Below are 13695 nucleotides of genomic sequence, written 5' to 3' on the forward strand. Positions count from 1 at the left end.
AGCATCCTCTACTCTTGTCCCTTTGACAATGGGTAGCATCATTGCAATGGAGGAAAAAGGGCATTTCCCTGTGCTAGAAGGGATCAAGATCAAGGCCAAAGGCCATGAGGAACCAAGACAGACAATGATCACATTTGTGCGGTCCAATAGCAACGGCTGTCCAATAACAACGGCCGTCCAATAACAACGGCTGTCCAATAGCAACGACTGTCCAAAAGTGAAAATTTGAAAGAAACTCCAAAGGGCCATAAAGTGACTTAGCCATGTTAAGGAACCAACTTACACTTCAACAACTCCTACTTACATTTTCTGCAGCAATGCCAGACAGCTTGGAGAGCGCTTCACACAGGTCAGAAATGGCCCCCATCAACGGCACAGTCACACGGTACTGCAGGAGATACAGTCAAGGTAACAAAAGTATTCCAAAAGAGACAGGAAATGACTTGGGAGAAGGACACATTGTGGGGACAAGGACCCTCCCAGAGGCAGTTCAAGGCCAAGATGAGTCAAGCAGACAGCTGACAGAGCCAAGTCTTTGGTGTTAGCAAAGCTGCAACATTCAGGCATCCACCTCTTTCCTTCTCAAACATTGCTTTTGTTTATACTTTACTTTTGGAATTGGATCAGTACTTCCTTTAAGGAATCGTTAAAAGGCCAAGTGGTGGTGGTGCACATCTTTAATGCCAGGACTCAGGAGGCAGAGGTAGGTGGATCTCTGTGAGTGTGAGGCCATCCTGGTCTGAAGAGCTACTTTCGGGACAGGCTCATGCAATGCAGAGAAACCATGGGGGGAGGGGGGATTTGATACTATGTTATCACCTTTTTTTCTTTTTGAGACAGAGCTTCACTGTGTAGCCCTGACTGGCCTGAAATTCATTACACAGACCAAGCTGGCTTCAACCTCACAGAGACCTTTTGTAACTGCCTCTGCCTCCCGTGAGTCCCAGGAGAAAATGTGTGCACTATCACAATCCAGCAGGTACCACCTTAGTTTAAAATTTAAAAAAAAAGAAAGGAAAAAAAGTCCAGATGACTAGGTGATAAATCACACTATGAGCCATCAGTTCCACTGGACATGACGACCAGGGGTCATCTCTCCAATCGGGCTTGCTCTCCTAGCTCATTTAAAGACAGACTTAAGGAAACTTACTGCATGCTCCCCAACATTCAAGGATCATTTAGCAGCTGAAACAGGTTACATGAATGGAACATGATGAGAAAGTGACAGACTGAACAGGCTTACACAAAGGGCTGTTAGAGGACAAGGGTCAAGGGACAAAGACTAAATCCCAAGGGGACCCAGGGACAGTTGGTGGAGTTTCCCATGCAGCAGGTAGAAGGCAGTCCCATCAGGGACGAGACTCTACTCAGCAAGTGGTGCTACGAAGGTAAGGATTCTGTTACCTGGATAGGTCTGCACTGAGGGTCAGCAGGAACCAGGAAGACCTCCATAACTCGGTCCTTCTTCAAAGGCAGTGGGAGAGTTAGATAGCAAAATGGATCAAAAGTCACAGAAACTTTAGCACACTCTGGGCACACCAAAGTGGATTTGAAAAGGCCGTGGAAAGTGTCCACAATCACAGAGTCATTCCTGAGCCTGTGGTTCTCCCAGGCTTCCTTTGCTACTACCTGGATAAAAGAAGAAGGGTTAGGTAGGAGAGTCAACATCTGTCCTTTCCCTGCATTCAGAATGCTTCCTAACAAACACTGAGAAGGTCCAGAAGCTAGACCACGAACTGCCAAGCTTTCAGTGTACCACATTCCCACTGTAGGCCAGCTCTATATCTACAACCATACTAAAGAAAAAAATCAACAGGGAACTACAGAGAATAAGGGATTCTGAGAGTACCATAGGCACAGAGCTCCACTGGAGATAGACCAACCCTTTTGTGTTTGTAATGATCTAAAGGCCCTTAGGAAAGAGTCTTGTTTTTTAAGATAGGGTTTTTCTGTGTAACACAGCACTGACTGTCTTGGAACTCACTCTGTAGACCAGGCAGGCTAGCCTTGAATTCAAAAGTTCGCCTGCCTCCACCTCCGGAGTGCTGGTATCAGATATTTAATCATGGCATATTTAAGCTAACTCATGGTTTTCTTGTTAAGATTTGAGTGCGATTTTAAAGCATTCTTATCAATTATTTCAATGCCACAAGGTCTCTAAAATTCACTCCCCTTTCCTGTACCAGAAAAATCAAGGTAACAAGTATATATGTCCTAAATTTAGTTTCACCTTCCGCCCCCATACTCCGGGTTTCTCTGTGCATCCCTGTCCTGGAACTTGCTCTGTAGACCAGGCTGTCCTTGAACTCACAGAGATCTGCCTGCCTCTGCCTCCTGAGTGCTGGGATTGAAGACATGTACCACCACTGCTCAGCTCTAATTTTAGTCTTAATGAGATATTTTAATAATCAAGAAGAGAAGAGGTGGGGCTGGAGAGATGGCTCAGTGGTTAAGAGCATTGCCTGCTCTTCCAAAGGTCCTGAGTTCAATTCCCGGCAACCACATGGTGACTCACAACCATCTGTAATGAGGTCTGGTAACCTCTTCTGGCCTGCAGACATACACACAGACAGAATATTGTATACATAATGAATAAATAAATTAAAAAAAAAAAAGAAGAAGAGAAGAGGTTAGTTTACTACTCTGGAGGCAAAATACTCAAACTTTCTAGACTCAGCTACACAGTCTAATGCCAGCCTAGATACATAATGAGATCCAGCATTTGCCCAACAGGAGTGAAGTTGGAGGTTTTATCATGAGCATCACAGATAAATATCCTGGATTACCTGGAAACAGCAGGAACAACGCTAAGATCTCACTATCAACATTTTAAAGTTTTCAGAGCTTTTCAGTTCCTGGCTTGCCAGAGTAATACTAAACAAAGTAGATAACTTGAAGAAACCCACAGTAACTTTGTTGGTCTGGGGATGCAGCACAGTGGTAGAGCGCCTTCTACTATTCAAAAGGCCCTAGAGCACTGGGAAAGAAAGAAAGAAAGAAAGAAAGAAAGAAAGAAAGAGAAAGAAAAGAAAAATAAAGGCAAGTACAGGTAGTTCCTTCCTGACTAGGAATGCATCCCTGTTATGAGTAGCAGTGAGAGGCTACCAGGGCCCTCGCACTAACCAACACCAGAAGACTGTTCCCATGCTGCCAAGAGAAGGAAGTCTCTTTGGGACACTGTGCAGACAGCTTCAATATCATACCGCATCTGGTCGCCCGTTGGCATCCTTTGGCTCCAGGTAGGGCTTCTTCTTTACTCGGTTCAGGTCTTCGTGCAATCCGTCGAGAATAAAGGCTAAGAGCTCCTGAGAGTCTTGTTGTTGGTAGCCAGAAAACTGAGGAGCGAATCGTCCCACTTGGGTCTATAACAAAAACAACTATATCAGGAGGTTTAATAAAGGAGGAGTGAAGAAGCAAAGTAAACAAGCAAAGCCAGAGGGGCAGCAGACACGACAAAGGTCAACTAGAACATGAGAAACCTCACCTGAGCAAACACCCAACTAACTCAAGAGCCACACTGAGACCTACAGCCCTGAGAAACAGCTCAGATCAGAGAGCCAAGAAAAACAGACATGTAATCAGGCCATTATCCTGACAGGGGTAGGGAAGACACTCTCAGGTGATATACCCAAGTTCCGATGCCCCATTCCAATGTCCTCCTGTGGTTCAGTGTTAAATTACAGAACTTCAGAAATGACGCTGTGTCACACAGAGGAGTCACACACAGCACAGCCCCACATCTCTCTCCAGCAACCCCCGAAACAGTTTCCAGTCACCACCAGCAGCAGCTGGGAGCTTATCAGAAACAAACTCCAAGGCCCTACTGAGATTCAACCACAAACTCCAGGGATGGGCCCATAATCTCCTGTAATAAGCCTTCCCAGAGACTATGATGCAGCCTAAGTATGATGCAGCATAAAATTGGACAAGCTTTGTTCTACGTCTGTGTTGGCTAACACTTTAGCCACTAATTGAGAGGTTATTTAAATTTAAGTAAGTTGAAAATAAATAGTGCTAGGATATAGCTCAACTGTACTTGCTTAGCTTACACAAAGCCCTGGATTAAATTCCTAGCATCAATGACAAAGTTAAACACAATTTAAAATTGAGATTCTTTTTAAAAATTATTACTTTATGTGTATGGATGTTTTATCTGTATGTTTTTTGTGCCACCTGCCTATGTGGTACCCATAGGGGCCAGAAGGCTTTGGATCCTCAGGAACTGGAGTTACAAACGGTTATGAGCTACCATGTAGGTATTAAGAATCAAATCTAGACTCTCTAGAAGGGGTCCACCTCTTCAGTGATCCCAAACTGAGATTCTTGGTCATACTAACCACATTCCAAGTGTTCAGCAGCACCGGAGCTAATGCTACAACCAGACAGGACAGATATCAACTATGTCCATCAAGAAAGTGAGAAAGCACTATATTAGCCCAAAATGCGATTTGTAAATTGTTCACATTGGAATGAACCCAGTGTACTGCTGTCTAGTTTTAGTATTTTTTTTATGATTTAGTAAAGAAACAGTAATTTACTTGTATTTCTCAGGGATTAATGTGGCCAAGAAGATGAAAGAGAGTCTTCAGTATTAACCAGCCACTTGAGATTTCCTCACTGAGGGAAAAGATCTAAGTATTGACATTCATTAAGCAGGAATGCTGGTCTACGGCCTTAGTCCCAACACTCAGAAGGCAGAAGCAGGCTGAACTCTTTGAGTTTAAGGCCAGCCTGGTCTACAAACCAAGTTCCAGGACAGCCAGGGCTGTTACACAGAGAAATCCTGTCTTAAACAAACATAATAGACCCCACAGTACTAAGACAGACCTGGTGATAGAAATCTTTAATCCCAGTACCTGGGAGTTACAGGCAGCTGGATTATGAGTTTGAGGACATCCCAGTCTATACAGTGAGCTCCAGGATAGCCAGGGCTACACAGTGAGAACCTGTTTCAAAAACCACAGCTCTGAATGACAGAAAAGAAGGATCTGATGACAAAAACTTTGAGTCTTAAATTCTACTTTTTGATTGTTTTTGAGACAAGGTTTTTCTATACGGCTCTGGTTCCAGAGCAAGTTCCAGGATAGTCAAGGCTACACAGAGAAACTCTGTCTCGAAAAAACAAAAACCAAAACAATCAAAGAAACAAACAAAAACTGGACAAAAGAGTCAGGCAGTGGTGGTGTACATCTTTAATTCCAGCGCCCAGGAAATGGAGGCAGAGGGACTTCTATGAGTTCAAGGCCAGCCTGACCTACAAATCGAGTTCCAGGACAATCAGAGCTGTCCTGCAAAATCTCAAAAACAGCAAACAAAACAAAACAAACAAATAAAAAAGACAAGGGAATCTAAACAACAGGTTCAGCAGATAAAGTCACTTGCCCAATTCTCAGGATCTATGTGGTAGAGAGAACCAATTCCTACAAATTGTCCTCTAAGCTCTACACTTGTGCTATGGTGCATACAATACATGTGTGCACACATGTATGAGAGTGCACACATACACACATAATGTAAAAACAATCTTTTCTTTTACAGAAAGAAAGGTAATATATCTCAACCTACTTTGAACATTCGAGGAGCCACGTGAGTGTCCCTTCCAGACCACATCTGCTTGATGAGCTCTGCATAGGCCTCTGCAATCTCCCCTTTCATCCCCAGAGGGTTGTCTCTGTTGATCTCGGCTTCATACTCATCTTTGAGAAAGTATTCAGTCAGCGGAGCAGTATTGCTCAGGCACTGAAACAGAACAAAATCAGAGCTTACAACCCTTTCAGACAGCTGGGTGGTGGTGGCTGTGCCTTTAAACCCAGCACTCTTCCCAGGGGGGGGTCTCTGTGAGTTCAAGGCCAGCCTGGTCTACAAAGTGAGTTCCAAGACAGCCAGGGCTATTAGACAGAGAAACCCTGTCTTGGAAAAACAACAAACAAACAAACAAACCTTTCCACACAGCAGGAAGACAGAAAAGATAAACCAAGTTGTTCAACTAGGCTGATTTCAGACTCTTGGCAATCCTCCTGCCACAGCCTTCCAAGTACTCCATTGCAGGTATACAGACCCTATGAGAGTTCTTCAGTTGGAACCCTCCTGGACATTCTATTTGCTTCTCTTGGTTAACTTTAATCTATATCCTTCCCTCATGAGAAACCATTATTATGAATAAATTATGGTAGCTTTAAGTAAATGCCTAAGTCCTTCTAGCAAATTACCAAAATTGAGACTGCTCTAAGGAAACCCTGAACTTGCAGTTGGCTTCAAAAGTGAGGGCACGCTTGCTCCCCTCCCCACTTTTTTGGTTTTTCCTGGAATTTGCCCTGTAGACCAGGCTGACCTCGAACTCAGAGAGCTCTGCTGGGATTAAGGCCTGTGCCACCACAGCCTGGCCCAAGGGCGTTCTTAGAGACCTAGATCTTCCAGCTTTGCAGCTGAACTCCTCATCCCTTGCAGCCCAAGTCTATCACAATGTTATTTCATTGTATCTACCAATAAATATGAATGAATAAAGATAGATTTTTGAGATAAGATCTCCCTCTTTAGCCTAGGTCCTGAACAGAAGATCTTCCTGAGCTCTGGGATTACAGTCATAAACTACTATGCTAACACTGATTGTTGTGGTATCAATGCTAGAGACTGAATCCAGTATTGAGAATTCTAGGTATGACCCCTTTCTTTCTTACTTTTTTCAAGACAGGGTTTCTCTGTAGCTTTGGTGCCTATCCTGGAACTAGCTCTTGTAGACCAGGCTGGCCTCGAACCCAAAGAAAGCCAATTGTCTCTGCCTCCCGAGCGCTAGGATTAAAGGCGTGCGCCACCACCGCCCAGCTGGTAAGACCTCTATCATTGGGTCATATCCCCAGTCCTTTTCTCCTTTTTCTTTCTTTCTTTCTTTTTTTTTTTCTTTCAAGACAGGGTTTCTCAGTAGCTATGGAGCTAGTCCTGGAACTTGTTCTGTAGACCAGACTCGCCACAAACTCAGAGATCCACCTGCCTCTGCCTCCCAAGTGCTGGAATTAAGTGTGCATTACCACCGCCCAGCTCCCTTTTCTTTTGAAAGAAGATAAAAATTCATGTTTCAAAAAAACCACCACCAACCAGCTAAGCAACAGTAGTGTTAGGACTGCAAACACTGATGAAACCATTCTGAACTATCTGGTAGAAGATATCCTGGCAGAGACTTATAAAAGGTGGTGAACTGGGGGGTGAACTAAGAGAAGACCCATTCTTCATTTAACAAACGCCCACCCAGTTTTATTTAGTTGGCAACTCTCCCCTTTACCTGCAAAGCAGAGTTCATGAAGCAGGTGTTCCCCAGGTTTCCAAGTCCACAGAGGCCAGGCTGTATATGAGGCGATGGGGGCTCCTGGCAATTATACGAAGCAGAGAAGCCAGATCCACTGAAAAACACAATCCACACCAGCAATAAAACCAAGTGCTGTACATATGCCCTTAGGATAATTTTTGGAGCTCTGCTTGAGCCTCTATAACTTGTGCCTGGTTGTAGTCTCATAAGGTAAATGCTCTCTACCTCCTCTGGTCCTCCAGACCCCCACCTTTACCTGACATGTTAGCAGGCAGTAAGTACAGGGAGAAATGCTATCAAATTTCTTCTTTTAGATTCTGGTGACTAATTTATATCATTCTAGGAGGCTATCAGACGAATTTAGGAAAGATTATCTTGGGAACCAAGTTCAAGAACTTGTATGTGCCATCCACTAGGCTACACCAGCCTTGACAGACATGAGTGTTCGTTCATACACTCTTTCTGGTCTCGCTCTCTTACTTTCTGCCTATGCTTTGGGCCTATACCTATGCTCCTAAGATGCATGGAGAAAGGAACACAGCTGCTAAGGGGAGAAACAGGGCTCTGCCAGAACTGAGATCTGTCCTTTACAGCTGCCATTTGACCAGCCCATCCCTTTACATATGCGATCTCCCTATACCTTGCCCTCAAGACTATATGGCTTAGACTGGAGAAAACACCACACAGCAAAAGGACAAGTAATGAAAGTCAGAACCAGGCAGCATGCTTTACTGCAGGTAGGAAATGGAGTGAAAAGCCACATGTAGCACATTCTCCCAGGAAGCTCTAATTCCACAAGGTTTATCTTGGCAAAAGAGCATTCCAGATACTCATGGAAAAAGGACTCAGAGGGAGGAAAAGCAAAGTAATAGGCCTGTTCTTACCCCCTGCTGACACCGGAACTGTGCATCCCAGAGGTGTTAGTGCTATCACCATTTGCAATGAGAGAGGCAGACACTGAGGAATAGGGACTTGCAGATGGTTTTGGAGAGGTAGTAAAATTTCTGCTAGGTGCAGTGCTGGATCTGGGAGAGAGAAGCAAAAACAACACTACTGCTTGTTTGCAGAGTACAGGCCCATACAATGCCTTAGGGTTCCTCTCTATAAAACAACACTACTGCTTGTTTGCAGAGTACAGGCCCATACAATGCCTTAGGGTTCCTCTCTATAAAACAACACTACTGCTTGTTTGCAGAGTACAGGCCCATACAATGCCTTAGGTTCCTCTCTATAAAACAACACTACTGCTTGTTTGCAGAGTACAGGCCCATACAATGCCTTAGGGTTCCTCTCTATAAAACAACACTACTGCTTGTTTGCAGAGTACAGGCCCATACAATGCCTTAGGGTTCCTCTCTATAAAACACTCTTCAGGGGTGCTTCATGGCTCGTGCCCCGAACTCAGAAAGCTGAGACAGGATTATGAGCTTGAGGCCAGTCTGTTCTACATTACATAGAAAGAGAAGGGAGGAAAGAAGCATTCTCCATTCTTAGACTACAAAAACCCTGTCTTCATACCACCAGTAGAGACGCTCCTGGTCTGGGCTCAGGTCAACTAGGTTCAAGTAGGCAGCAGCAAACACCAAAAGAGTGTCTCAAACTGGTGCGAGGCAAGGACTGACATCTGAAATTGATCTTTGACTCCCACAAGTAGGCTCTGGCACGTGTGTGCCTGTCTTTATATACACAAAGACAGACACACACACACACTTTCTCCCCCCACCTCCACTCTTCAAGGGCCAGTGTGATAGACAGTTCAGCAGGTTAAATCTGACCCATCCCAAATTCTATGACTTGATAATTCCTCCCTGAGTTTTGTCTACACTGCTTATAAATCAGTGTGCACATGTGCTTTTCTTTCTTTTGGTTTTTGTTTTGAGACAGAGTTTCTATATAGCATTGAAGTCTAACCTAGAACTAGCTCTTGTAGACCAGGCTGGCCTTGAACTCACAGAGATACGACTGCCTCTGCCCCCGAGTGCTGGGATTAAAGCTGTGCGCCACCAATGCCTAGCACAGTGCTTTTCTTACTGATCTCATTTCCTGACCCAACACACTGCCTACTTATGGCTGCATCCTCAAGCACACAGCATCTGACACTGCACTTGAAACAGCAAAAGACTGTGCCCTCTGGAACACCATTTAACACTTACTCTAACCAACCACGTGGTACCGAGAGACTCCAGCCTCTGTGGAATCTTAAGAGGGCACTGCTCTCCTCCAAAAGTCATCTCCCTTAATGGAAATTCTTTAGGCACCAGAGTGTGGGAAGGGTAGGGAGAAGCAAAGATAATACAAAGAGGGTCAAGTAAAGCAGCCTACAAAGCCAGGACAACCAGCCTGCCTCTGCTCTGAATTACCAACTGGACTTCACAGACTGCAAGCCAACCACTTAGAGCAGTGGTTCTCAACCTTCCTAATGCTGCAACCTAAAGATACAGTTCTTCAATGGGCAGAGGTGGCACACACCTTTAATCCCAGCACTCAGAAGGTAGACACAGGCAGATCTCTGTCAATTTGAAGTTAGCATGGTCTACAGAGTGAGTTCCAGGACAGTCAGGGCTTTTACACAGAGAAACCCTGTCTCAAAAAACTCAAAGCAAACTTACCAACAAACAAACAAAATAAAACACCAAAAAGAGATATAGTTCTTCAAGTTGTGGTAACCCCCACCCATAAAATTATTTTTATTGTTACTTTGTAACTCTAATTTTGCTGCTGTCATGAATTATAATGTAAATTCTGTGTCTTCCAATGGTCTTGTGGCCCCTGTGAAAGGATCATTTGATGCTAAAGGAGTTGACCCAGAGGTTGAGAACTGCTAACCTAGAGGGTTCCTGGTTTAGGGTTTGGTTTCTGTGTTCTGTGGCACTTTTAGTTAAGAAGAGAGCTGTCAGCTGGGCAGTGATAATGCACGCCTTTAGTCCCAACACTCAGGAGGCAGAGGCAAGCAGATCTCTATGAGTTCGAGGCCAGCCTGGTCTACAGAGCAAGTTCCAGGACGGCTTCAAAGACAGAGAAATCTTGTCTTGGGGGTAAAAAAAAAGAGCTGTCTAGTCTGATCTTTGCTGTTTGCTTCCCTACTGCTGCTGTCACAAATTTCTACAAACTCGGGGCTTTCAAGATAACACAACTGTGCACTACCATTCAATTATTGAAGTTAAAAGTCTAAATTAGGAGGGGCTAGAGAGATGATTAAGAGTGCTTGTTGCTTCTGCAAAAGACCCAGGTTCCCAGTATCCACACTGCAAACACAACCAGCTGTAACTCCAGTACCAGGGAGTCCAACACCCTTTTCTGGCATCCGCATCCACAGGCACCAGGCACACATAATATACAGACATACATACAAGCAAAATGCCCATACACGTAAATAATTAAGTCAGGAGTGGCGATGCACACCTTTAATCCCAGTACTCAAGAGGTAGAGGCAGGTATAGCTCTCTGTGAGTTCAAAGCCAGCCTGGTCTACAGAGTGAGTTCCAGGACAACCAGGGGTCCTACACAGAAAAATCCTGCATCAAAAAGCCAAAATAAATGAATGAATGCATAAATAACAATGGAAAAAAGTCCAAAGGAGTTCTGAGTAAAAGTCAAGGGGTCCAACATACAGTCCTTGTAGACTTTCCGTTCTTCTCACATCTGGGCTCATTCACTGCCTTGCCTCTGCTTCTGATCGCAAAACTACCCTGACTCTCCAGCCTCCCTTTCACTTACAGGGAGCCTTGTGATTACACTGGGTCCACCTGAAAAGGCTCCCTATTTCAACATTATTAATTCAATCACACCTGTAAAACATATTCATAAGTTCTTATGATAGGGAGACAGGCATTTTGTGGCAACAAGGGTATTCTATTTTTTCAAGTTTTTTTTGCATACATATATATGATGTGTATGTGTGTGAAAGGTGTATGCATGGGAAATGTGAATGTGTGTTTTCATATACGTGGAAGCTGAGGTTGATTGCTCTTCCCCTTACATTTTGAGGCAAGGTCTCTCACTGACCCAAGTTCACCACTTTGGCTAGTCTGGCTAGTCAACTTGCTCCAGAAATTCCCGGTCTCCATATTTCCTGTGTACTAGGATGATGGTCAGGCTACAACACCCAGCCAAGGTAGCTGAGTTCTGGGAACGCGAGCGCCAGTCTTCATGCCTACATAGCAAGCAATTTTCTTGCTGAGCCATCACCACAGCCACAGGCTGTTTGTTTATTTTTGTAGGCATGATTTCCCACAGACCACGCTAGCCTAGAACTCACTATGTACCAGACAATGACCCTGAATTCCTCCTCCCACCTCCACCAAATGTTCTCACAGGCTGGGATTGCAGGAATATGCCACCACACCTGGATCTATCTTTGTCATCAGGTGAGGAAACAGTACAACATCATAAAGAAGAGCCATCACTTCTTTCTGCAACCTTCTAAGCCTGTACACAATTCCACAAGTCACAGGTATCTCCTGAGGTAACTGTGCTTGGAATCCAAATCTAGTAGCTGAGCAGGCCACAGAGCAGAGGTGAGTGGCAGCAAGCCATCTCCTTTAAGTCATACAAGACCTCATCCTAATCCCCCTCTTCCTTTCAAAGCCTCTAAACTACAAGAAGAAAAGTAAAGGAGCTTAACAGAAACAAAGTCACTTTTGGCAAGTGCCATATTAGCTCTGAACTTCTCGTCTTCCTCCTCTTCCATCCATGTTAAGACCCTGACAGGTATCTCTTACACTACGAAGCAAGCTACTTTCCAAAGGCTGGTGCTTCAAACGCTATGCAATTTGGAAGAGAAACTTGATTTTTCCATCTAATTTAGAATAACTCTCTTCCTCTTCCCCTTTCTCTGCACCTGTAGGCCCAAGATACATGGGAGAGAAGGTTCACTTACTTTGACTGTGGGGTCTGCCTGGGCCATGTGCCATCTTCATTTTGGGGCTCAATTACTAGCACCTGAGTGAAAGGGGAAACCAAATGAGCATAGTGCAACACACCCCACTTCTGACATGCTTACTCAAGAAGACTTCTTGACATACATCCTGGTCAGAGATGCCCGTCTGAGCATGGCCTGGGCCCTCCTACCTGACCCTGGTACAGCCCAGCATCCTGGATAGTGTTGTCTAGCTTGCTCAACTGCTCGTAGGTGTTGCTCATGTATTTGTTCCAAAGCCGAGTTTCACGCTCTGCAGGGATGTTGAATAGCTTCCTCATCTCCTTCTCGATGGTTGCTAGGAACAGGCAAAAACATAATTCAGGGATGTCTCCAGAGATAAAGACAGCCAAGGCAAACCAATATCCACGCTTCTTCCTTCTCAAATATTAATGGAAGATCAGGAGCAAGAATGTTCACAGACCTTAACTTGTTTATACTCCTAAGGCCAATCATCTTTCAAAGGCCTCCCTGTAAGAAGCAGCTCACTTGGGTGTGGTGGCTTTTGCCTATTAATCCCAGCACTCGGGAGACTGAGGTGGAGGGCTCCAACAAGTTCAAAGCTACTAGAAAGTCTTAGGTCAACCTGAGCTACAGTCCTCAAAAGAACAAAAACAAAGCAAAACAAAGGCCAAACGGTGGTGGCGCACGCCTTTAATCCCAGCACTTGGGAGGCAGAGGCAGGCGGATCTCTGTGAGTTCGAGACCAGCCTGGTCTACAAGAGCTAGTTCCAGGACAGGCTCCAAAACCACAGAGAAACCCTGTCTCGAAAAACAAAAACAAAGCAAAACAAAAAAAGACAAGGAAGAGAAGAAAAGGAAAAAAAGAAAGGCAACATAAAAAATTAGAAAACTAAAAACTGGATGATAATGGTGCACACATCATCCTAGCACTTGGGGGGCAAAGACAGGAGAACCTCTGGGTTCAAGGTCAGCCTGGTCTGCTAGGGAGTTCCAGGACAGCCTGGGAAATCCTGTCTCAAAAACCGAACAAACAAACAAACCAAGAAAAAGCCAGGCAAGCTGGGCGATGGTGGCGCATGCCTTTAATCCCAGCACTCAGGAGGCAGAGGCAGGTGGATCTCTGTGAGTTCGAGACCAGCCTGGTCTACAGAGCTAGTTCCAGGACAGGCTCCAAAGCCACAGAGAAACCCTGTCTCGAAAAACCAAAAAAAAAAAAAAAAAAAAGGAAAAAGCCAGGCAGTGGTGGTGAACACCTTTCATCTCAGCACTTGGGAAACAGAGGCAGGTGAACCTGAGATCACTGCCAACCTGGTCTAAAGAGTGAATTCCAGGAAAGCAAGTGCAACACAAAGAAACCCTGTCTTGAAATTACCCCCTCGCCCACCAAAAAAAAAGAAAGAAAGAAAGAAAGAAAGAAAGAGAGAAAAGAGCTAGCTCTATGGCCATTATTGTTAGACACACACACACATGAAGTGCGACCTGAGCTCATCTGGCCACCAATGGAGGCCACGGG

General features: G+C 44.7%; 1 protein-coding gene across 1 annotated transcript in view; it reads right to left on the bottom strand.

The window, feature by feature from the left end:
• Window positions 1-13695, bottom strand: part of Usp4 (ubiquitin specific peptidase 4) — a 39744-nt gene that overhangs the window by 14505 nt on the left and 11544 nt on the right. The window contains exons 5-12 of the mRNA XM_041677006.1: window positions 12371-12516; window positions 12180-12241; window positions 8185-8325; window positions 7277-7394; window positions 5566-5739; window positions 3204-3362; window positions 1405-1629; window positions 305-388 (exon numbers count right to left, since the gene is read on the bottom strand). Of these exons, the coding sequence (XP_041532940.1) occupies window positions 305-388; window positions 1405-1629; window positions 3204-3362; window positions 5566-5739; window positions 7277-7394; window positions 8185-8325; window positions 12180-12241; window positions 12371-12516 (1109 nt within the window). The remainder of the gene's footprint in view (window positions 1-304; window positions 389-1404; window positions 1630-3203; window positions 3363-5565; window positions 5740-7276; window positions 7395-8184; window positions 8326-12179; window positions 12242-12370; window positions 12517-13695) is intronic.

Source organism: Microtus oregoni, unplaced genomic scaffold (assembly GCF_018167655.1).
Source record: "Microtus oregoni isolate MIOR12 unplaced genomic scaffold, Mior012 000028F_ref0000031, whole genome shotgun sequence".
Lineage (NCBI taxonomy): Eukaryota > Metazoa > Chordata > Mammalia > Rodentia > Cricetidae > Microtus > Microtus oregoni.